Below are 26,146 nucleotides of genomic sequence, written 5' to 3'. Positions count from 1 at the left end.
GTGAGGATGGGTGAGACATGCTTGCCTACCCGCACTGCTTGTGGTCTGTCTGTATGACGTCCAAGATCTTCCAACTTGGTGGTGATTTAAGGGCATAAGAGTGTTGAGCTGTAGTCAACATACATCATTTTCACATAATTACCCCTCCTAGTATCCAGGTGAGTCAGTGATGTGTGGAGCAGTCACTGTGATTATTATTACTTATAATGGCCCAACAATGGCAGCATAGTGGACCCAGGTATTGAACCCTCAACCCAGTGCTCTTGCTACTGCACAACCAAGCATTAGAGAGGGTGGTGGGGGGCTGCAGTAAGGTGGTCATCGCTGACCTAGAGGGCAAGAATGAAGGCCAGGTTGAGCTGATGGTGCTGAGTGAGTCACTTCCTCCATATCACAGACTGATTGTCCCTTATAAGAAAACCAACTTATCCACTTTTTCCATCCAAATTTTCAAAATGAGCAAAAAAAGGTTTCACAAAATCTGATTCTAGATCAGCACTCTCACTTTCAAGGCTTAGCGTGCAGTTGACAGCCTCTGCTCGTTAAACTCATTCAGTAGGAGATTAGCTGAAGGTGTAATCCACTGATTCAGCGGTTATAATCAGGCCATGTGATGTGGCAGCCTGAGCCTTCCTTTACATATTTAAAATAAGAGTCCTGCGTCCTGCTTGTTTTGTGTGGTGGAGTGCTAGACTGCTGCTTAGACAAGCCCATGGATGCTGATGTTAGGACAAGGTGTGAAGAGTCTTTAATAAGCTCTCATGTTATCATCACCCGTGCCTTTCTAACTCTTCCTGTGAACAGGCCATAGGCCCAACAAGCTAATTAAGGTTTGAGGCCTTAGTAAAAATAATCTCAAATCTTTTGGGGTGCCCAAACTTTAAATCCATATATATATATATATATATGGTGGTTGAGGGGGGGGGGGGGTGTTAGAGCCAGGTCTACACTGTACTCTACTCATTTCAGAAACCTCTACACTTCTTCTCACATAATATTGTGCAGCAGGCTCTTGCAGGAACCTCCAGCTATCTCACTTGTTTCCATCAAGTGCCACACTTCAGCTCCAGGTTTCTTGAGGAACCACTTTCTTAAGAATGAGCCCTTTGGCACTTTTGGGGTTTCTATAATTAACCACAGGCCTCAAAGAGGTTATTATAAGAACCTTACATTTTTTTCTGGGGTCTCCTTTTATTTCAGTAGATTATAATTTACCACAAATGAATTTTCATCCACTGTTGTTTTTAAAAGGTTAATAGTATTCTTTTTATTTGTTTTTTATTAGTTGTTATTACAAAGGTTGTATAATATTCCATTTTAATATTTGAACTATGTGAACGTTGAAGCTTATTTGTGTTTATAAGTATGTTTCTACATTGCTTATTTATTGTAGAATTCATCATTAATGCAAACTGACCTATTAAAGTTATTAAATTAATATTTAGGACTAAATTATTAATAAAAAAAACATAGTAACATTATGAACTGATGCCAATGCAGTGTGACTGCTACCTAAAGCCTACAGACAATCAAACTTTTAGATTTGAGATAGCAAAAAGCATATAACATATTTTTTAAGAATTTATTTATCCCTGTTTATGATTTTAAAACGTTATTTTAATGTTTAAATATCATCATATTTCTTTAAAACCAAAAATCTATCGTCGATTACTCTGCAGCTCTTCAGCAGCATCAACTTAAGACGGACGCTTCCAACTTCGAGGAGGGGAGCGTGCGTAGCCTGTTGAAGTAGCCTGCTCTTTCATACCTCCTCAAATACTCACTCTGTCCCTCGTAAAGAGAACTACATAACCACATTATCTTTAAAACCGAGCCGATGGTCTCTGGTCATACTTTTGTTTGGTCATTTGCTTCGCGTAAGTGAGGCGGGGATTTCAGAGATAGTGCGGTCCACCCCTTTTTTTTTTAGAAATGGTACACTCCGGATTTCCAGCTCGCTGCTGTGCTGCTGGACGGAGAATGGGGGCAGAAAGGGGTCGTGGAAAGATGCAGTGGTCGAGCTACCTGTGAATTCAGTCGCTTTTCTTCGGACAATGAGTGTTTTTTCCAGCCTTTGGATTCCCTTCGTACTTTTTTCACGTGAGTTTTCACTCTGTGGGTTTCTTTCCAGGAGTGTTGGGAGAGAGCAACAGGTTGATCCCCTTCAGCTTTATTTTTAGGTCACCTAGCTGGGAGGGTAGAGAAGCCAGCCATGGGGGCCCTGTCTTACCCATTGATTACACAGGAGAGCACTTTAGTCTTATGTGTTATTGTGTGTATTTATTATTATTATTATTTTTTATTTTTTTTTGTTGCAAGAACAGGTCTCAGTGTCATTATTTCCTGTAATACTTTGTGGTTAGAGTTGTCAGGAAGAACTAACTTGTGTAAAATAAGAGTCATTCCTTTTGAGTTTCCTGTGTACCACTCAGCAGCTCCTCAGCAGCTCTTGGCTGAAGTTTCAACACCCTGCACTCCCCTACTGAGTCCAAACTGAATGTGGCTGGGTGGGAGAGGTTAGTGGGAGGCAGTAGTTCGGCCTGGGACTGCTGGAATGAAGCTGGCTCTGTGTCAGATCTGGAGCAAGCCTTGGAGATGGTACATGCAGTGTGGGATTTAATGTTGGATGATGTTGCAAGAGGCCGTTGGTGAATAAATCTGGCTCCATTGCTCTCCCACTGTAGCAGGATCTCGTACCAGCTTGGATCTCACCACTGGGAGATGTGTGGGATGGTGTGGGGTGTGGTCACTGGAATTAAATGTGACCTAATTTGTTGATTTGACTGCTGCAGCCTGAAGATTATAGTGTCAGAAAGTGGGATGTTTGCTGGTGAGGCTTCTATTGTGTTATTACGACAGTCCACAGAAGCTCTCGTGACTTGCTGACAGTGGAAAACCTTCTACCAAGTTCACACACAACTTGTGTGCTGGAGTGGGATTCCTGTAACGGTTCTGTTTAAATCTCTCCAACCTAATTGGGTGTTCACGGCTGACTGAACCAATGGGTTTATCTTATTGGTGGGACCTGAGCTTCCTCCCCCTGCATGAGGGTCTTTTTTAGGTTGAAAGGGGGGGGGGGTCTTCTAGGTCTTCTAGGGCCAAACAATGAATCAGGCTGGGAACAAAAGGACAAAAGGGGGTGCTGAGCTGACCCTGCACTGCTTGAAGACGTAAAGAACCGAGCTCAGATCAGTGCCACTGTCAGATGTCGGAGTTTCGTCTGGTCTTTCCTCCTGTAGTTGAAACCAGATCAAATCCGATCAAATTTAATCCTATAGCACATTTTACATTTTCTCATGTTGGCAGCTTTACAGAAATCCACTAATAAGAAAAACTCCCTCAAAGCTGGAGGAAGAAATCGGTGAAGAAACCAAGACCCACGAGGGGGGTCCATCCTGTCCATCCTGACTAAATATTGTTGAAAAAAAGGCACATTAACAGCCCGTAAGTCTTGTTATGCTCGGGTGCACTGAGGTAATCATAGATATGCTGAGCAGCAGTGATAACAACAGGTCTTCAGCTGTGGTAAACACTAATCTGCTTCTGTTGGCAGTGTCATCAGAGCAGCATCTCAGTCCTAACAGTGATGCTCCTCCATGGACGTATCTGAACGAAAGGTCCCTGGTTCTTGGCTTAGATATACTCCTCTACGAAAAAGAACTTAAGATCTTAGAATAGGGATGTGTGCAGGGGTCAGGACTGCTCTGGGGATTTCATATTTCACATTTAACAGGAGCTAATGACATGATCTAGATTGGAAGGCCTTTGGGCAAACCAGCTTGGAATGGGGACCACCACCAAGTTTCATTAAAGCAACATCTGACTGTTTTTTGGTACTAAACCATAGCCATGAGTGATAACTGATAATATCGAATATCACGTTATATTCAATTCATGATAATGTCATGGTTCACATGATCAGCTCTGCTGAAGAGAGAAAAGGCATGAGCTTGTCCAAAAAAAACAGACACAGAGATCCACTAGATGCTAACATCGGTACGTGCCATCTGTGCAGTAAACAGACCACCACCAAGGGTGGTATACCTCGTTATATCTCCACCTTGATTAGCATTATGGAGAATATATGTAGGGTTAACAGTGCAGTAATAACATGTAGATATTTTAGTTCCGTCGTCCAGAATCAGCTAGTTCTGAGTTTCAGTCAAATCTTTTTAATGCCATTTTTTAAAACACCATCTGATTGCAATATCATTGCTCCAAACTTTTACTTTATGTGGAGGTTCTTTAATCACACACACTCCTTTTCACTTCGGCCTTTCAGTTTTCTGAGTAATCGTTGATTAGCAATGGGCAATATGACAATATTTTTTATTTTCGTGATACAAGCAGACGTATCGTGGAGATCGTCAGAGCTTAAAGAACACTGCCCAACTGTACACGTAATTACAGAGAGTGTAATTCATGCTGTTGAATTAGTTGAGTACAAATAACTGTGCTCAGGATAAGAGAATATTTGAATAGCAGATTTTAAGAATCTGTCACTACTGATGCATTTGGTCTGCATGTCAAAATATCAGATCTAATAAAATCACATCACATTAATACGGGTGTGAAGGTGAGTGAAAAACTTGCATAGTCCTCTACGATAGTAAAAACACAAATAAATACAAAATAAGAAATACATCAAATACATACATAATGGTATACAGTATAGATACAGTATACATATATTATTCTGTTGTACAGGTACAGGTAAAATGTATAGGGTTAATATATACTCTGGGAAATGTTTACATTACTGTTTACATATAGACATTGGATAAGGTGGGGAGAAGCCTTAGGTAGGTGCCATGTGACTGAGCTGAGGGCACAATTTCAGTAAGTAAGTAAGTGCAGGGTGCAGTGTGTGTTTGTATGGGGAGTGGTGGAGTGATGAGATGTCTTGTGTGATGAGACCGGTGAGATGGCTTTGTGATAGACTGGACTGATACACTGCACTACTACGGTCTTGGGTGTAGAAGACTGCTGAACAGCCAGTGATCAGTGACCGTGAATCAGTCCAGCCCGTCACAATATTTATCACGATTTATGAAATTGTCTTTAAATATTGTGATTTTATTTTTTTAAGAGATTAGAAGAAAAGGAGTAGTCAGAATAGGGAGAGTAGTGTGAGTACTTTTTTATACTGTCCAAAGTTAAAGGCCTGTAGGGACGTATAGAATGGACTTCCTATTGGTGGTCATCTTTATCCTTGCACAGGATCTTTGTCCAGTTGTTCGTCCTTCCGCGTATGTAGAGTAAATACGTCACCAGCTGGTGTAGATGGACTGTAATCTTCTGATGAAGTGTTCGGTGCCGACTGCAGCATGACTCCAGTGTTCTCCGGAGAGTGCCGTCTCACGCTCCTCCACACACTCCCCCTGTTGTTTCCTCTTGTTTTGTTTAGATCTGAAGCACCCCACCCCGACCAAACCAGCAGCCCTGTGAGCCAGACCATGACCACACTCTAAAATGACCCCTCCTCTATCTCTTTACACCCCCCGCACAGCCTGGAATTTAACTTCTTACTCACACATTGTCTCAGACACACACACAGCAGATCCACCTCCCTGCTCACTTTTGATTTCGTCCAGCTCGCTGCTCAGTAATCTCCCACACGCAGCTGGACAAACACACTCTTTCATAGGCAGAAACACACACACATACACACTCACACACACACACACACACACGGTGGATGACTAAAGCCAGATGTTTTTAGGCATTTGTGTGTTTAGGTCATCTCTCCTCCTGATCTTTAGCTGATAGTGGGTTCTTTTAGGAGTGGAGAGAGTAGCCTTATATTACCCCCTGTTAATGGGCCAGCAGCAACCGGAGTGCGACATAGTCAAGACACAGATTCTTACCATTTTAATAGTTAGGTGTGGTCTCTTTTTGAGGTTTTTTTATAGTTATTTGTAAATGTACGCTGTTCTTTACAATGCGTAAACCTTTCATGTACCTTGAGTAAAAAATCAAGTAACCCCTAAACCCTAAACCAGCCTATAACTGGCCGCCCGGACGAAGGTGTTTTTACAAACTTCTGTTACCAAAGAATAGCCCCACAAGTTTGTGCAGAAGTCCAATTTACTGTCACACTGAGACATGCTGGCCTGCAGATGTTTTGGCACCCCAAAGCTTTTTATTTCCTTTATCATTAATAGTTTTAAAATAACATAGAATAACAGGAAAAAAGCCCACAGCAAAAGTTTGGGCACCCTGCATGGTCAGTACTTTGACAAACCCACTTTGGCAAGAGTCTTTGAATTCCTGTTTGGGGGATTTTCACCCATTCTTCCTTGCAAAAACTCAATGACGCATTTTCAATGACTCATGGCAAACTTTTTATCTTGCAAAACCTTCTCAGCACAGTTTGCTTGCGTATTTATACAGAATCCATTTTTCCCTCTACCAGTGAAATGTTCCCTCTTTTTTTCAAGCATACCCTTGCTCTTTGTGGTCAAAAAGTTATATTTTAACTTTTTCAAAATGCATCAGGCTTGTCACAGGAAAGGTTTTACTCTTTCATGAGGGTCATATTTGTGCAGGTGTTACTGCCCAGTACAACAGTGTGCCAGTACCCCAAAGTCTATTGTGGTTTTCTATCAATCCTATGAGCAGCTATTTCATTATGTTTTCTTGATCTTCTAGACCTCAAGTTGACCTCCACCATTCCTGTTAATTTTTGTTTCTTTATTACGGTACAAACTGAGGAAACAGCTCAATTTTCTAATTTACTAAGTTTTAGGCAGTTGCTTAGAAGAACCCATTGTTGCTGATTGTTGGAACAAGGTTTGAGGAGTCTGAATGCTGAAATCTCTAGAGGTGCCCAAACATTTGCATGTTACCCCATCAAACCTTCTCGTCTCCGTTTGTTTTCCACAGTGTTGAGCTGTGATGGTGTTCAGGTGACAGTGAAGGATGAGAGGAAGTTTGCCATGCTGTTCTCTCCCGTGGTCCTGCAGTGCCAGTACACCACCCACTCTACACAGGCCCCAGTGGTGCAGTGGTGGTACAAGTCTTACTGTACAGACCGCACCCGGGACTCCTTCACCTTTCCCGAGAGCCTCGGGGTCCAGGGCTCTGAGCTGGGAGCCACATCCCACCTGGACTGTGCGGACAAGAGCCGCACGGTCCGCGTCGTGGCTTCCGGTCAGGGAGCCTCCTTGACTCTGGCCGAGCACTATAAAGGCAGAGATATCTCCATTGTCAACAGTAATGTATCCTGATCTTATTATCCTTTTAGAATGTTTACAGCAAAGTGGCATTAGATATGGCTTTACATTCACACCAGTCTGCTTATACACTGGACCACTATAGGACGCTGGTGTAGTACCCCAGTAGATGTCTATATTAGTTTTGTTTGGATAAGTGTAGAGCGTCCGTAGGGCGGGCCTAGTAATTTATTAACCAGTTTATTTATTAACCAGTGAGATCACCTGAATAGTATTCATATTCACAAAGATGTTTAGGGATTTTGTATATACTGTCATCATGTTGAGCAATGAAGGAAATATTGTGATGAAATATCATTCTGATGAAGTGGAACTCTCAGTACTGCCTCAAAAACTATGGATACAAATATTATATTTCACATTTCACATACTACCCTGCACTTAATTCAGTTGAACCAGACTCATTTTACCAGTATTCTTTTAACAGCGCCCATGATATGCTCAAAAAAAGCAAATTGTGATGTAATATATTATTTATAACATTAAATCATCATATTGGCAGTCCTACACATACCATAGCAGAGATACTTTTTCTTTTATCAGCCAGTATTAACCCAAAACTGCCAAAATACTTTTTGTTTCATTAAAAAACACTTACTATGAGCATCTAGGGGCGTTTTCACACCTGCACTTAACACACGTACATTTAACCTAGTAGTTTCATTTTTTACCCCTGGTTCCTTAATAATTTAAAACAAATGTAAATGCAAACTGTTATTTAATATGTAATTACATTTGATTAATTACTCTGGATCTAGAAGGGGTTAACTGTATTAACACAGACTCCAACTTTATAGTGGAGGGGGCTACATAATCCGTCTCCTCGCAGGAAACGCTGGCAATTGTGCTGTGCTTTTCCTGTTCCATAAATAAGGCATGCTTTTTTTCTTTGGACTGCACAATGGTTTGGATCTGGCTTTTATGAAGGCTCCCTCCTGTTCTCCTATTCTACATAAACTCCCACATAGCACTCCTTATCAAAAACAAACACCCTCCCCAGTGCCCTTACAGAGAAAAGCCTTTCTGCTCCCCTCACCCCATCAACAAAGCTCAGGATTGTTAACGTCCGACATGTACAGCTTAGAATTAATGACGTGTTGCGTATTTGCAAAGCTGGTCCTAGATTCATTCAGAGCTGAAAGTGCAGATCCATGGTTCTCTTAAGAGCTCATACAGGGTCTGTTATTTCATTTTGTCATACTGAGGAGCTACAGTTGTGGGCAGCTTTAAAACCAAGTGCTAAACACTTAACATGTTTCTCCATGTTTCTCTGCTCAGAAGCAGACTTGCGCATTGGAGAGCTGCAGTGGGGGGACAGCGGCGTGTATTTCTGTAAGGTGGTCATCGCTGATGATCTGGAAGGCAAGAATGAAGGCCAGGTGGAGCTGCTGGTTCTGGGTGAGTCACTTTCCTCCTCATCACAGGCTGATCTTCATTCTGGACAAATGAGCTGCTTGTTTTTAGGGTCAAAATATTTACTTTAAAGGAGCTGAAGGTAGTTAAAGATTTATTCATAACCATTATGCAATGTGTTGCTTTGCTAAGCTCACTAAGTTGGTACTTGGTCAGCTTTGCAAAAGTCCTGGAGCTGTTTCTTTTGCCAGTTTTGTCAAAATGTGGTGCTAGAAACCAAATCGAATAGCCTGTTTACACCTTTCATCAACAATGTGTTTTTGATAAATGGATAACATTCGATTTTCATTACATGAAAATCCAGGTGTATTTTGGTCTCAATGCAAGGATACATTATAATCTAACATGAGCAGCAACACTAACAGTGGTGTAGCTACTCTGAGTGGCTTGTTTATTTACTACAGCAACCATACAGTCCCCCACATTTATTACTACTTATAATGACTAAAATTAGGATCAGGTGCAGCATATCAGCTGCAGATGATCAGAGCATGGTTCTGAGACGATTGTGGAGGAGTCTGTCTAATTTAAACCTCAGACATTTAGTGTGGTTTGCTCCTGATCGTTGAACTGAGTGTTATCACCTAAGAGCTCTCCGAGGCCTTCAGAAAGAAGGTTGCACATGCATCTCACAGCAAATGTGCCAGTGATTAATGTTACTAAGTAAAGACAGTAAGTGTTGAAAGTGTTAAAACGTAACACTCACAGTGCTGAAGTAACACTCGGAGTGTTGATTTCACACTGGCAAGAGAAGATTGCCCAATGTTGGGGGCCTTTAAACCCCTCTAGCCAGGGTTGGCTGCTCCGAGATTATACAATCTGTGTGAACTAAAATGAAAGCCGGTGTCAACTGTGAGTTCACTTTAATGCATCAGAATTCACTGATAAGGAAAGATGTCCACAGATTATTGGACACATAGTGTATATCCAGAGATGGGATTAAACAATCACTAGTTGTAGAGTCTGAGTAATAAAAAGCACACTTGTTGCTGTGGGTTAAAACCCTGTATCTCCATTTTTGCTGTTTTTTTTTTAAATTTTTGACATTATGAGAATTCTTTACATTGTGTCAAAATTTCATAATGAAAGGACCAATAAAAATGCTTCAAAATAACTTAATTGAACTAAATCTTTTTACATTGACTTGCTCCATTAAAAGATACGACATGCAAATGCATACTGTTGGGTTTTCCTACAGCAGTCTAGGTTGGTTTTGTCTGTTGATGACCATCTCAGTTGTACAACGCAACAAATGGGTTGCTTTGTCATGTAAGTTCATAGCTTTCGAGCGGAGAGCCTTGTTGTGTTGTGTTTCCGTGTTGTTTGTTTGTTGTGTCTGGGAGCTCTCTCAGCGTAGGCCCCTGGTTTACAGCAGGGTCTGCATTCCTAGGTGCTCTTACAAGAGCTGTCATGGTGACGGGTGAATGCTGCATGCCTCTCCACAGGGATTGGATCCTTAATAAGAGGCGCTTTTGTTCGCCCGTCTCCTCTAAGGTCAGGCAAACCTAAAGCACAGGTCCAGGGCAGAATCGCTGCAGGGGAATGCTGATTATTTGGCACAGTTTGCCTGCAGACGTTATGTCTCTGTCTGCTGAACTAAAGAAGGTCCAATGCTCCCTGCTAGACAAAATATAAATAACTGCCAATTATTGACATGAGCAATGTAAGCCAATGTAAGCTGTTGCCTTGGGAACAAAGGCCATTTTTGTCAGAGGCCTGGGGATATCAGGGCCTCTTTGTTTATTGTCGTGTTGAGAACGAGACGAGACGAGAGAGATAGAGAGAGAAAAAGATGGGGAGAGAGGGAGATAGAGAGAGGGAGCTAATCAGAGCGTTGTGTGTGCAGGAAGTCTGTCATGGCCTTTGCGTAAGCAGGTTGTAATAGGTTTAAAAAGAGAAGGAGACATTAACATGTCTACGTGTACATGGAGACATGTTTACGTTAAGACATTAAGACTGTTAGTCTAACTAACGTAATACCATGATGTCCTCAGCATGTGCATAGGTTTGTACAAATTCACTACAAGCAGCAAATTTACCTCAAGTTCCAATTAGTCAAACCAGGTACGACATGATAACTATAATCACTACTTCTTATTTTACCATTATTTGCATTCATGCCAATGAGCTACGACATTATGACCATGCCTAATGTGCTGTTGGTACACAACGTGCATCCGAAACAGCTCACCATACAAGAGCTCTGGAGCCGCTGGAGATACGTGTCCACTGGATGCACTTGACAGTGGACAGGGGTTAGCAATGGCCACTTTAATTTTTTTTTTGGAGATGCTCAGACCCAGATGTTTGGCCCAAATGGTTTAGCCTTGGTTAGAGTCGCTCAGGTGTTCACACCTGACCATTTCTCCCACATCCAGCACATTGACTATGAGAACTGACTGTTTGGATACTGTACAACTCATACGGTACGTGTCCACTGGATGCGGCTTGGAATTCTCCATCCGCTTCCCTTGCCAGCACCTCGCTGCTTCAGATGCTTGTCTGTCTGGACGGGATGAGAAGAAAAGTGTCCGTCTTGAAGTTGTGGATTTTAAATGAATTTCAGATGAATGATCTTCTCATAAACTTGGTTCTAAAAGGCATTTTTAAATTAAATATGTCTGTAATGTTTGTGGGGCTGTGAAAATAAATGGGGGAGAAATTTCCAATAATGAATTCCTGTGCAGTAGACAAGTACCGGTATCCCAGACCTTAAGATAATCAGTGTTATATGTAGTCATAATGTTTTGGCCTATCTTTGTCAGTGTTTGCTTCAACTGAAGAACTCTCCGTCTCTCTTGCTTTAGTGAATGCCCACGCAGACTCTCTCCTTCTACCTTGAGTCTGCCTATCTCTGTGCCTGCTACTTTTCCCTGGCTCTCAGGTTACTGGGCTGTTTTTATGAGTGCGCAGAAGCAAGAGAAAGGCACAAGTCTGCGTTCTCCATCAGAGAGCAGAGGCTACTGTTTCCCCCTTTGCACTCTGCTAACTCAGCAAAGCCAGTCCTGCAGAATGAAATCTGGCCCCTTAGTGAAGGCCCATGTGTCATGACAGAGCAGTGCTACATTAAACGACTGGACGTTTTAATAGTAATAACTGGACGTTAACCAATTATAATATTAATACTTCTAATAGAGACAGGCACTTAATACAGTTTACCCTGTTTATTGTTTATAGCTGATTCAGAGGAGATTAATTACAAAGTTGAATTGGTCAATGGGGTCATTTTAAGCTGTGGGAATAGGCTGTAGTTGTGGCACTGTGCCGAGCGTTTACAAAGTACACTCAGTGTAAACTGGACTGTATGTGGAAAGCTGTCTGAGCATTCTCAGGCAGGAGGTTTGAAGATGGACGGTGGCGAGGTGCTGATTGGTCATCGCTTCAAAACACCCCCTAACGCTAAACAAAGCCAACACTGTTACTGCAGAGATGGTGCACCCCTGACCCCCTTTCTTGGATGGCTGATGAGTCCTAATGGTTAATTAGTTTCCCATAGTCCTTCACTGTCCGCCTGTGTTGACTGTGCTGATAGAGTGTCTGCTGTCTCTGGTCTAATCTTCCCTCTTAATGAAGTTGATTTGTTATTGGCTATTGAGCAGTGTAAATGCTAACCTGCAGTGAGCACTTATTTGGGGAAAAGCAAAATGCAAAATGGCCCAGGCACTCTATACTGTCTGCATAGCAAAAAATATCCCCTTCACTAGGGGTACTCATCCATGTATTTTCACACTTCCACTTTGTCTATATAGACATACTCCATGGGTCCATATGATGGAAAGTGTGTGTTAGAGTTTTAATATGCACCATGCACTCGCCAGTCCATACACTCCACTCTAATCTGCAAAACATACATCCACCCTTTCATCTTTGAAAGGTGTGTCATCTCTGAAGTCACACTGAAGTCTGTTTCATTCTAAGACATGAAGAAATGTCATGTAAACATAAATTATGACTGGTTTTGGTACTCAAAACTCAGATATCATATTTAAGCAATAATATACTCAAGGTTTGTGCTATAACGTGAGATATTGCTAGGTTATGTGTGTATGTTGGGGAGTAATACTTGAAGAGAACGTCTTGCAGCCAGTCATATTGCATGAGCGGAGCTAACGACTAACTAAACTACTAATACGTCTAACAATAATTTTGGTATAAGCTATTATTGTCTGATTTTATTCAAAAGTTTGTAATAAGTGAATAACTCTACATGTGTCACATTGTGAGCTTGAAGGCAGACGTAAAAGCAAGTAATATTTTTCTTAGAAAATAATAAAATCAAACATAAATAAATAAAACCAAAAAAAAGAAATAAACAAAAACAGACCAGGAATGCTAAAGCTACTTATACACAAAAACAGACAAGGGACAGCTGGGGAGGATAACAAGAGGGCAGGGCTACAAAGGAGGCATAGGTGGGAACACTAATGACAAGGTGGGGGGCTAGGGCGGAGACAAGGAAGGGGAGACATAAACAGATACTTAAATATGGCATTTCAGACACAGTGTTTTGCAGTGTTGCTTTAAACATTGTGTGTGTAGACGTTTGTCTCTATAGAGGATCAGAACTTCACTTAAAAACAAAAGACACCTGACCAGAGATACCTCAAATGTGACCTAAAACTGTATATAAAATGTAAACAAATGAGAGAACTATTGGTTCCAAACTTTTGAAACCAAACTACATATCTGACTAGCAGGATATCATTGGTCTTAATAAAATGTTAGTGCTGTTTGTTGGTTTTATTAAGAATAAAAGCCCTTGAAGTAGATTAGCAATACCATTTATACTTGCTAAAGCTAAGAGTGAGAGAGCTCTCAGAGGTTAAGGATAATTGTGAGATCACTGTGTACTGGGTATCTCTGTACCCTCTACTTTATGCACTCTGAGGTAATTCTCAATTGCCAATTGTGGTTTCATTATTTAGTGAAATACCATCACTGGCTAAAAGGTTTAGGTATTTAGGCTTGTCAGGGTTTAGGATGCAAGAGTTCATGCCTGAGTGTGTGAGACAGGAATGTGCTGTGTGTCTCTGTGCTCGTCAGTCATGTAAATTGCGTGTGCTGTTAGAACTGTAAGGCAACAGTAATACAGCACCCTGCTATAATTAGTCAACTTGCCAGAGATGACTGTGCCTTCAGATCTCTTTTCACTCGTCACACTCAGCTAGGGCTGTTATTTGTGATACCCACAAACTGCCCATTTCATCCAAGTAAATGTGGTGTTAAAGGGCCACTCAGGCCTAAATGAAACCTGTAATTATCGCTTGCATCTGTTGTAAACGGGCCTACTTACCTCCTACAGTGGTGCCACAGTAGACCTGAGAGTGAAATGTCTTGGTTAAAGGCTAGGAAAAGCCTCTCATGATGAGGGAGGATCTTTTGTAGAACTGCCAGCACTTGAGGATGTAGCTACGTTTCTGCCAGGAAGTCCAAAATCATGTATTTATGGGCCTGTGTATCTCTGGGACATGGATTCCCAACAGTTGTATGGTGCATTTGCATAATGCTTACGTTCCTGAAAACTGATGTGAGTGAGGGAGGCATAATTGGAGTGATATAGGATATTACATAACATGACAAGCAACATACCAGACATGGTATGAACAGTCCAAATACAAACTTATATTAAAATTTTAGGAGCACCTACCCCGCAGAGTCGTCTTTCCCCTCTGGCACCACTGTTATGCTGTTGGGAGACACTTGATGTGCGAGAAGTCTACAAGTTCTCTGTACACATACACTACGGCGGCTGTAGGACATCCCCTAAAGTTAGCAGTTTCCAAGATGCTACTGCCCTTTACTCTGTACCTTGGGATCATGCCTTTTTGGGCATCGGTCAAATTGCATCCTTTGCCCATGGCAATCGTTGTATCAAGGACTTCTGTACCAGTGCCCCCCAATGGCATAAGAGTTGCTCCCCAGGGGCCATTGACGCCAGAGGTGAATGCTACTGTGGTGAGTGATACAGAGCAATCGATGTGCCGCTGTGAATCAGTTAACCTCTATAAGGAACACCTTCCATCACCTAATGATGTCCACGCCATGATGTCTGGCTAGTGTGTCACCTTACTGTTCATTACTCAACCTAAGCTTCAAGCACTAATTATATGGCTACAGATCATTTGTAGCTTGCCAACACACATTGAAGAGCCAAAACATTAGGACCACCCTCCTTAATATGCTGGTTGTTATCTGCATGCCATTAAAATAGCCCACACAACAAGACTAGTTATGGTGCCCTGTGGTGTCTGGTACCAAATTGTTAGCATCATGATTCCCCCAGAAGGGGTAGCTCATATTGCCTCACATGTCAACGATTCTCAGGCACCCAACACCCTGTCATAAAACCAGTAATATGTCAGTAATAACCCATCACATCTGACCAGAAGCACCCCACAAGTGTTGCCATTTTGGACATACTCCAATCCAGTCGTCTGACCAAACCAATTTGGCCTCTGTCAAGGTTGCTCAGGTCTTGACCATTTCTCTTGCATTGTAGACCATATAATTGAACTGTTCGGTTCTAGTCTAACATACATCCCAGACCTTGACATGCACTGCTGTTACGGGATAGTCAACGTTATATGTTTTATCTGTGAGTGGTCTTAATGTTTTGGCACATCAGTGTGGATTCAGGTTAAATCTTGCATTTATATGATCCTAAAATCCTAAAAGTCCTTAAATCAGGCTAATCAAAGATTTAAACCCCTTTAATCACCAGTGAACTCAGCTTTAACCAGCCTTTTCCTGCATGCTTGTTGGGTGATTAGAAGTTTCTGAGCTTGTGACCAAAATGGATCCCTAGTTGCCATTTTTTCAGTGAGTACCTAAATTGTAATATAGAAAGAGTGGTTTTGAGGGAAGCCCAATCCCCCAATCAACTCATTTCTACTGAACATTGTCGATCACTACATCAGCTGAATGTGTAATTATGTGCAAGTATTGCAAGTCTCATATTTCCTGTTCCTATGCAGTGGATAGAGAAATAGTGGGCCACAAAAAAATCCACAAATTCAGTTATTGATTCATAACGTTTAACACTATTAAGTCCCTAAAGTATAAGGGTACAACATTTTTTAGAAACATAAACCACTCCCTGGATTTAATAAATCATTCCATCAGTGTAACAATCTGGTCTCTCAATTCCCTTAGAGGGTGATGCTTTAGTTACACTTAGATAACATAAGTTGGGGAAGGATTCATTAAATCAATAAAACAACTTATTAAATTGAGGGAATTACTTATTAAACCCAGGAAATGGTTTAGAAAATCAAAGGAACAATATATTGAATTGAGGGAATGATTTATTACATTGAAAGGAGGGTTTATAGAATCTAGGAAATGCTTTCATAAATTGAGGGAATGGTTTATTCATTCTAAGGAACGGTTCAGAAAAACAAGGAAATTATTTATTCAATTAAGGGAACAATTAAAGAAATTAAGGGAGTAGTTTAATAAACTAAGGGGAATGCTTGAAGAAACGGTTCATAAAATCTAGGGAATGTTTTAATAAATTGAGGGAATGATTTACTAAATTGAGGGAATGATTTAATAAATTGAAGAAATTATTTATTAAATTGAGGGAATTATTTAATAAATTGAAGAAATTATTTATTAAATTGGGGGAATTACTGAATAAATTGAGAAAATTATTTAATACATTGAGGGAATTATTTAATAAATTGAGAGAATGGTTTGTTAAATTGAGGAAATGGTTTATTAAATTGAGGGAATTGTTCAATAACTTGAGGGAATGATTTATTAAATTGAGGGAATGTTTAAGTCTTAATATTACTTTTCTACCATGATACTTTAGGGGCTGTGGAATTTAGGAACATCACTGAATACATTTGTGATGTAGAATGAATAAATGGAATGAATTGACTGACTGGTAAACAGGACAATACTAATGAGGGATCCATTTCTGTCACAACCACTCTCTCCAATCATGTGCGTGGACCTTTCAGCTGCGTTTCACCAATGCTTTTCTCCTTTCTGCAGGTAAGACAGGTGTGCTGGATGACGTCCTGCCTGAGTTTGAGCTGGAGATTATGCCAGGTACGGCTGCTTCGGTGCCTCATATCTCCAATTCTCCATCATGCTGGGTGTGTTCACTTAACACACTGTGTTACAGCAGCACGCTCTGCATGCCTACCCTGCTCTTTAGTCTTTAGACATTCTTCAAATTGATATAATGCTCAATCTTCCTACTCTCACCTGAATGATTCTCTAACTAAAGACAATGTGCTGTTTAGCATGCTTGCCTAATGAAATGATACCAGTGCTGACCACACTCACTCATAAGCTCTGTTAACCACAGTTAACAGTTGCCTGAAGAGCTTCAAGTGATCCGTCTTTGCAGCTAAAGGATGTCAGCAGTCACTAGAGATGTGGCAGTTGAAAGTTGAGCTCACGCCCAGAGGAAGTGCATCATTAGTCCAGAAACAGGCACTGGCTTTAGAGATAAGGGGCTGGAGGAGAGCGCACGGTCTGAATCATCTGCACTGGTTTTGTTTGTCGTCTTGTTTGGAGGCTTTACATCCTGTGGGGCGTAGATAGGAATTTCCTACAGGGCTGACTCAGTCATGTCAGTCAGGACTATACTGGCAAGATCTGAAAGAGATGTAAAGTTTGATTAAACTTAAAACCCAATTCCAGCTGGATTTGTTTTACCTGGGGAGGTACTGAGATTTAACTGATATTATCTATCTATCTATATATATCTATATCTATATATGCATATCTATAATAATCTTTAATTATTTAGAATCTGCAGTTTTTTTTCCCTGACATTAGTTCCTGTTTGGCTAAACCTGGACTTTTTTTTGTCAGCGGTGGTCATTTGCAAGTCACTTGGAATTAGACTTGCCTTGTAATCTCTTACAATTTACATTCCAGAGCCTCCCTGAAGAAAACAAACCTACACTATATGTCTGCTATAAGTTTGTACACACCCTTTCAAATGAATGCATTCAGCAACTTTAAGTTGCGCCCACAGCTTGTCCAGTCCCTGTAATGAAGGATTGTCATTAGAATATGACTCTCCTATTGGCACCTATTGGCATCACGCATATAGCCAGCATGTATAAACCCCCGCCCAGCATTGAGCTGTGGAGCAGTGGAACTGTGATCTCGGGAATGATGGAGCTCCATCCAGTACTTCTGCGATTAGCAGGTGTCCCAATACTTTTGCCCATATAATGTATATTTTAAGTGTTAATAATATGTTTCATATACAGCATGTTGTTCTATCGACAAATGTTTGTAGAAGAACCGGCAAGCATTTTGACTTAAGGCTAAAAAGCTTCATTTGTCTCTGTTGCTGAAGTGGGGTGCTGATCATTCAACATCATGACTTAACTAACACTCTTGTCGCTGAATGCAATCAAGTTCTCACATCAGTGCACCATAATGTAGTAGAAAGCCTTCCCTGGACAGTGGAGACAGTTACTCCATGAAAAGCAGGAGAAACTCTTTTTTATTAATACCCTTATTTTTGGAAGAAACAATGAATGAGCAGGTGTCCCAATACTTTTGTCCATATAGTGTATCTTGAATGGTGATAAACTCTTTCTCTCTCTCTTCCAGAGTGGGTGTTTGTGGGCTCAGTGGTGCTGGGCAGTGTTTTGTTCCTGCTATTGGTGGGGGTGTGCTGGTGTCAGTGCTGTCCCCACTCCTGCTGCTGTTACGTGCGCTGCTGCTGCTGTCCTGATACCTGTTGCTGTCCAAAGCACTGTGAGTTTACTACACACACACACACACACACACCCGTGGCAAACAGTGCCTAAAGAGGGTATGCATTTGACGTCACAGGTGGCAAGAGTCTCTGCGGCCACGTCCACTGAGTGGCAGCGTTAGTGTTAGTGTAGAATTCAGAGCTGTCCTTTTACAGACTGCTGAAAGCTCAAGAAAAGAGAATTGAATGGATTGCTGCAATTCACTGAAACAACTGAAATCCAGGCCCCGAAATGTGAGCTCACAGTTTGGTGTGTTTGCAAGTTTAGTGATGTGCTAAGTTCTCCTTTCACTCAACTTTGTAAGCCCTTAGTCAGCTCAATGTCCCTGGCTACACATCATTGTCCATTCGGACAGATCGCTGTCGAGTCCAACTGTCTTTAACTTGAGCAGATAATCACTTGCCTTATTCCTGGTTTGGCAGTTTTCCTAATAAATACAACCGTGTTGCAGAGTGTTTTTCAACTCACTCCAACTAAAGGGGGCGTGTTTCAGTGGGACTGTGACGTCAGTGCATAGCCTCTATTAGAGTCAAACCTTCAGTTTGGGCCATAAATGTCTAAACTTGCTTTGAAAACACGAGAAAAAAGAGCAGTCAGCTGTGAAAATGTGCTCATGTCTAATCCTGAGAGCCTGTGTTATTATAAAACCAAGCATGAGAAAATAATAAGCAGGCAGATAATGCTTGTTACAGGGAAGCTCAATAAAAAATGTGGCTGTGTGGGAGTAAGGGTGTTATCACATATTATTTAATGCAGAAAACCTTCAGTTTATGTAAGTAGCAGTGTCTATTTACCACTGTTCATCTCGTTACAATGGCACCTGTCAATGCAGTGGGATATATTAGGCAGCAAGTCTAATTGGTGGATTAAAGTTTCGAATACATGACAAATGGCAAGCTTAAGGTTTTGAGCCACTTTGACAAGGGCCCAATTGTGATGGCTAGACGACTGGCTAGTTCCTAGAAATCATTGAAGGCCTAGAAGGTTCCCCTCTGACATGCACCCATCCACACACATTCCCAGTACACTGTGATTCTCTCCTCATGTTTCTATGCTTTTCCCTTCAGTGTATGAAGCTGGCAAGATGGCAAAGAGCGGACAGCCTCCGCAGATTGCCATGTATTCTCCATATTACATTCCTACTCCAGTGGTTCCTCAAGCAGCACCGGCTCTGATTGACCCCAAGATAACTGCAGTGCCGCCCTCTGTGGAGAACAATATCGCTGGAGGTCAGTGATGTTAACTGGTCCCACTATTAGTCCAATCTAATTAGTTCACAGGGCTCAGTCTGTTTGAGTTGGATACATTGAAATGATGCGGTCAGTATCCTTAACTCAAGTGAACTCAGATGTTCACCTTTTATTGTGTCTGTAATCTAACCAACGTAATACACAAACCCATTCTGATCCTACTAACCACTAACTCCATTTCGTCACGCAATTACCTCCATTATGGTCATTGGATCTGCTAGACGTTATTACTGAAAGTGCAGACTAAACGTTTTATTAATAAGCTTGGATCGCATTAAAAACTGTTAATGAACCTTACTAACGGCAGCGGAGTATTCCGATTATTCCTGGATGAAATCTGTGGAAATTCTGAAGCCAATCTGTAAGATTTCTTTAGCTTTTCTTAGTAAAGGGCTGCTAATGTGTATCCACAGTGCAGTATGAATTTGAATATGACACAGGCAGTAACCAGGACACAGCAGGCAACACACAGCATATGTGTGTGTGTGTGTGTCCACAGTGCGCAGTGGCTATCGTCTCCAGTCCAGTCAGGGTCAGGACGCTATGAAAGTTGTGTACTACATAGAGAGGGACCTGGCACAGTTCCGGACGGCCAAGGGGGCCGGCCATCCATGTAAGCCTGTATGCAGTCAGCATGTTTCTCAGCAATCACTGTGTGTGTGTGTGTGTGTGTGTGTGTGTGTGTGTGTGTGTGTGCTTTTTCAGAAATTGTTCGTTCTGAATTGGCGAAGTGTAGTTACGAAGGTTAGGTTAGGTTTATAAAATCCGTATTACATACAGGTAATTATATATAGACACTATACAGACAAAAGTAATGGGACACCCGTTCATTCAATGTTTCTTCTGAAATCAGCAACTGCCTCTACTGTCCAGGGAAGGCTTTGTACTAGATTTTGGAGCATTGCTGTGAGGATTCTTTTGCTTTCAGCCACAATTGAGGTCAGGAACACAGTTCCACTGCTCCACAGCTCAAGGCTGGGGGGCTTTATACCTCTCTAGCCTACACCTGGCATTAGGAATGGTGCCAATGGGTTCATGGGTTCATATCTGTTCCAGAGAGTCCTATTGTATTGCCAGTAATTTACAGGGACTAGACAAGCTGTGTGTGTGCATTTGCACATCTGTGTCAGCAATGGGTGCAACTTAAGTAGCTGAATGCATTCATTAGGAGGGGTGTCCACAAATATTTGGACATATAGTGTCTCTCACTCTCTTTCTTACCTTCACCTTTTCTCTGTATTCATGTATAGTAGGAAAAATAATTCTGTGTCGTATGATAGCACAATTGATTTGATCTAACTGGACAGGAAGTAATAATAAGGTTCTCATTCTCCTTGACATTGATCAAACTGCCATCATCATCATTACATGACACACACTATTTACTTCATTGTGACGCAGTAAAATATCCATTCACGCTGATAGATCTGTAGAGGACTATGGGTAAAGTATGTCTATGTTAAATTTACCTGTTTCTGTTCATCTCTGTCTGAACCTTCTCATGTGTCATTTCATGGGGTCTAAACCACTTTATGGATGACTGGAGAGGTGTGATGACTGTGTCTCCATAATGATATGATTGTGTCAGCAGCTGGCAGCCTATCAGAGCTGAGCTCCCTGCATGATGGTGATGTAGACTTCAGGCAGACCTATCGGCAGGTGCAGAAGAAAGCTCTGCCACCCATCAGTGACCACAATGACACACACTTCCGCGCAGTCTCTACAGGTCACACACTTCGGCCCACGCTCTATCAGAGCAACCATGTTGAAGAGCATCGTGACAGCAGGTACAAACACATACCTGTGTGTGTTTAATGGTAGCTCTGTGTAAAGCCATGTTCAGCCAAGAATTAATCCTACAGTTTTCCCCAGATTTGTCCGATCAGCCAGGATATATTTGGTGTCCGCAGTTAGATTTTTTAGTTAGCTAACAAGCTAACAAGTAATAGAAGCATATGAACACCACTTTATAGCTTATTGGTATGTGACACGGTATTGCAAGGCAAGCACATGGCTTAATTTCCCTTGATAAACACTGCTGCTTATATTTAGACGTCATGGCATTACCATGCTCTTATTTTGTGCAGGTGGAACTGCCGCTCAGAGCACTTGCCCAGGAAGGCGTTTGACAGCAGGGGTCGCACTTGCTCTCTGGATGAGTTGGAGGAGTTTGCAAGAAACTATGGCCCCCGCGCTGGTCGGAGGGGTGACCATGAGCGAGATTTTGACATGGAGCTCAGGTCCCGGGACTTCCGTCCTCCGTACCGGGACGGGCCACGACGGTTCCGTGACGATGAGGAGGACGATGGCGATGACTGGCGTCGCCGAAGCCCCCCCCTCTCCCCGCAGAAGAGGCGAGACACCGGCGACAGCGAGCGTTACGCCACTCGCAGACAGTCGTATGACGACGCATACCTGACCTCCGTGCTGGAGCGAAAGGCCAGGGGCCGGGGAGAACGGGGTGGGCGGGCCGATGAGGACAGCGACACGCCCTCAAAGGGCAGCTCTAAGAAGAGCAGTGACTGTTACTACAGCCGTTCGCCAAGCAACCGCCCTGACGAGGATGACCCTCTGCCTCCGTACAGTGAGGTGGAGCGCTATCGGACTGAGCAGCCCATGGAACGGGAACGCTACAGGACGGTGGACGCTGGGGCACGGCCTTTCTCATACACTCGTCCTGGTCAGGGCATGTCCCACACTCTGCAGGAGCGCAGAGAGGAGAGAGACAAACCTAGGAAACTGGTGAGTTACTTATGAAGATAGATAGAGTCTCAGTGTTCCCCCTAAAGAGGTCAGTGGTGAGCGCACTCACAACTCAACAGAGCTGAAGACGGATTAGTAGGATGCAGATACAGGCCATCAGAAAGAGAGTTATTCCACACCTCAAGCCACAGACATGGAAGAACATGCAGATGATACTCAAAAAGACATGCATGAGAGTTCCAAAGATTAAATCTGCAAAACCAAGAAGCACAACATTCAACTGGAGTACTTTATAGATACAGGGACAAGAGAAGGTCCACACACGACAACTTTTTTTTGCAGAGCCTCGAGCAGAAGTCGTTTAGAGTCCAGAGGTTCAGAAAGAGGACCCTCAGACATAGGATATTTTAGACTGACTGCCTAGTATCAATTAGCACATTCAGTGTAACTATTTGTGGATGCATGAAGTGGACATTTTTGGGCCAGAGGTTTTTGTACCTTCGGCTATTTGAATAGAACTTTCAAATCCAAAGTAAACATCAAATTCACATATTTATAGTTAGAGAAACTCCGGGGAGATACCTCCAGGGCCAGGAGAGCACATGACGATATGGAGATGTATTAGACAGATTGAGGCCATGAAGATCATGGGTTTAAAACTGGGTTCAACCTTTTTGTTGTTCTTTTTTTTTGCTTACTGTTCCATGTGCGTTCCATTCGTTCCACTCACTGTGCATCACTAACAGGTGTTGCTAATGGAGCATGGGCTTGCTTCTGCGCTGCAGTCTCTCAGACTAATTAAGCTTTAGCCGCATTTCTGTTGAGGTCTCTAATATGTGGCTCTTGGTGTTTTTTAACAGACCACTCATCTAAGCAGAGACTCCCTCATTGTTTGAAGTCACCCAAGAGCCCCCAGAGTGTTTGCCATGCTGATCAGACTGGACTCGCATCGTACTGTTAACTATCTGCAGCGAGACGCAGGAGCACTCCCTGCAAAATAATGACACCGGAGCTAGTGTCCGTTCAGAAATTCAGACACTTTCATGCATACGCTGTGTTTGTACGTATGTGTCGACTACTTCATCTTCTGTGTTTGTGTCTTTCGAGTAGAGGTGGGCTATGTGATGATGTTTTGTCATTAGTGTGATAAATTAGGTGTCTGTCCTGCTAAAGCACTGAACAACTGCATGTCTTGTTACAAAGAGCGTGAACGTCTTTTTAAAGGTGCCCTAGAAAAGAAAACTCTATTTACCTTGGCGTAATTAAATACGTCCTTGGGTATTAGAAAGGCCCTATGGAAGTGTAACTTTCCTTCATTCATTCATTAGTGTTTGCTCAATGGAAATGACATACAGTGGATCTCAAAATCTGCATAAAATCTCCACAGCTGTAAAATATGCCAATTTTCACTCATTATATTTTTACCCTCAAAATTGACATTCAGCCAGCCCACTATCGAAAGCCTTTTACGCCGTAAAGTTGTGACATAGTAAAACACAGCGGCAGCTTTAGAAGAATATGGTGTTTTTGTTACTTGTAGTCAGTTTACTGAAACAAGTAGCACATCACCACCAGACTCTGCAAGATATGGGAAAACAGATTGCTGTGCAAACCAGGTCCCATGACTGCAGCTTTCCCCCTGTCTGGAAAAGGCTAACTCGAGCTGCATTCCAAAGCCTAGCCTGCAACAGAGGTAGGCCAGGTCCGTAGGCCAGTAGGACTGCCCTATGAAAACTCCTTCTTAGTAGCCTATTGGTCACACAACTGAAACAGTCTAACCAGGCTGCGTGGGGAATCTGGAGGCTTCGTTTCCACCATTCTCGTGGTGCTATTTTCCTCTTTTTTTTGTTGTTGTTGTATGTGCACAGAGAACTGCGGGGAATTGAGGACCGGGAAGGATATAGCAGTTGCGTACAATCGTAGGCTGTGTTTCTGGGCTGTATGCGAAGTGTCCTTCACTTCAGAACAGCCTTCTATGACGTAGCAGCCGAGAAAAGCAGCCTACCTCTGTGAGCCGGGAAGCTAAAGTCAGGGAAACAAGCAGGCATTTGTTCTAGGCTAAAATGAAGCCCCAGCCGACTGGCTTTAACATCTCTTTGTATTGACTGACAGTAACACATCACTCAGACTCCAGTTGGATGTTCTTGTTACGGTGCTAAAAACAAAGCTATGCTGTGTGACTTTAGTGTGATCCCCTACAGTGAGCCATAAAGGGTCTGTGGCAAAAACATTTAGGGCTATAAATGAGTGTAATATCACATACGGCTATTCCCCCCCCCAACCAAAGTCATATACATACCTTCTTGTCTACTATTTATTCATCAAAGAACAACTAAATAAATGTCTGTATCTTATTCTATGGCACCTTTAAACAAACAAAAAAAAAGAGTTTCTGGTTGTTTTAGTGCTGGTTCCAACCTATCAGGCCTCGAAGCATTATATCGTGTTGCATATCGTGTTCTGCTGCATATCTTCAAGCATTGTGACGCTATATTTTTGTAATATCGCCCACCCCTACTATCATGCCTTCAGTCGTCACTTAATCATCTTTTCTCTGGACATATCAGTGTTCATCGTATTCGGATCCAGCCTCGGTCTACAAGTGCACAATAATCCTCAAGTACTCAAAATGCCTCAAGACCTTATGTTTTTAATTCCATTGAAGAGCCTTGACATTGTGTTTGGGTTACGTACTGTATGTGAAAACTGTTGTTGTTGGCTTTTTTTTCTATGTTTGCACTATAGAGTAAGTTTGTATTTCAGTATTAATCAGTTGGCCTACACGGGCAGTTTTGAATGACCGTTGTTTTGATAATGTGCCATGGAGTATTCCACTTGTTTAAAGTAATGATTATTTTGATATAAACACTTGCTGTCTATTTAATGCTGTGTGCTATTTGTTCAATCACTAAGGCTGATAACCAGCGTGTACTCACGATAAAACACACATGGTTCTTATCTCATATCAGTGTAAACTACTAAATACACATTATACACATACACACCCGTAATAACACATGTACCACGCACTGTGAATGGAGTTGCTTTGTGCTGTAGACTGACTGGAAAACCTGCAGGAAAATGCAGGTCATGTGCTCAGCAGCTCTGAGTCAAGGCCGAGCAGGAAACTGGACAGGAATCTGCAAAGGAAAGGATGCGTCCTTTTCCAGGAAATTACACTACAATAGCTGGAAGCTATCTGACACTGGACCCTGCAGGTGTTCTCTGCTCACACTTTCATACGCACTTAAGGCTAGAGGAACGCTACACACACAAATGTGGGCCATACTTGAGTCTCTCAGTTGCTTCCACATCTTCATCAATCTAGTGTTCAAATAGGCGGGTACACCCTAAGCAGAAGGGGTTCTCGACTATATGCTTTAAAGGGGGTATATTAATAAACATCTGCTAAAGGTTCTCCTTGTGTATGAAGAACCATTAAACCAGTCAAGCAGCGTGTGGTATGCCTTATTAGGAGCCCTATTACAACACGTATACTTTAAGGACTAAGAGCCTAAAGCTGTTGGGCCAAATAGTGCATAATATAACTATATAAAACCTTAGTGTAGAACATCATAATCAATACAGTGATTTTTATATTTTACATTTGTGGATTTGTTTAGGTATTAAAGCATCAGTATGTGAGAACTGCTATGTCTTGCTCTTGGGCTCCCCCTACAGTCAGGTAGAGTAATTTGCACTTTAAGCCACCACTAGAGGACATGCAGAATAAAATCATATCATGGATTTGGAAAGCTTCTTTGTCAGTAGTGAAGTAGATAGAGAAGCTGCTGTTAGTTACTTTCGC

The 26,146-nt window shown here is 42.1% G+C and overlaps 1 protein-coding gene across 3 annotated transcripts; it reads left to right on the top strand.

The window, feature by feature from the left end:
* Positions 1-1,980: 1,980 nt before the first annotated feature.
* On the top strand, positions 1,981-25,199 carry ildr2 (immunoglobulin-like domain containing receptor 2). Of its 3 annotated transcripts, none has more exons than XM_072686249.1 (9): positions 1,981-2,100; positions 6,886-7,215; positions 8,514-8,633; positions 16,650-16,706; positions 18,237-18,383; positions 19,453-19,614; positions 21,224-21,422; positions 21,723-22,377; positions 23,199-25,199. In XM_072686249.1, exons 1-9 carry the CDS (start codon positions 2,055-2,057, stop codon positions 23,232-23,234), a joined length of 1,752 nt encoding a protein of 583 aa, XP_072542350.1. In that variant the 5' UTR covers positions 1,981-2,054; the 3' UTR covers positions 23,235-25,199. The 3 variants fall into 3 exon arrangements, with proteins under 3 accessions (XP_072542350.1, XP_072542348.1, XP_072542349.1); XM_072686247.1 differs by having other exon boundaries at positions 1,999-2,100; positions 21,227-21,422; XM_072686248.1 differs by lacking the exon at positions 16,650-16,706 and having other exon boundaries at positions 1,999-2,100.
* The last annotated feature ends 947 nt before the right edge of the window (positions 25,200-26,146 follow it).

This window comes from Salminus brasiliensis, chromosome 8 (genome assembly GCF_030463535.1).
Source record: "Salminus brasiliensis chromosome 8, fSalBra1.hap2, whole genome shotgun sequence".
NCBI classification, from domain to species: Eukaryota; Metazoa; Chordata; class Actinopteri; order Characiformes; family Bryconidae; genus Salminus; species Salminus brasiliensis.
Note: the sequence above shows the minus strand (reverse complement) of the source record. Positions and strands in the feature narration are given on the sequence as shown.

What these genes read in the sequence shown, in the direction of transcription:
- ildr2 (XM_072686249.1), top strand. Translation starts at nt 2,055, where the DNA reads ATGAGTGTTTTTTCCAGCCTTTGGATTCCCTTCGTACTTTTTTCAC. An exon ending in GGTGGAGCTGCTGGTTCTGG is followed by an intron (nt 8,634 to 16,649) that starts GTGAGTCACTTT and finishes TCCTTTCTGCAG; the next exon opens with GTAAGACAGGTGTGCTGGAT. An exon ending in CTGTTGCTGTCCAAAGCACT is followed by an intron (nt 18,384 to 19,452) that starts GTGAGTTTACTA and finishes TTTTCCCTTCAG; the next exon opens with TGTATGAAGCTGGCAAGATG.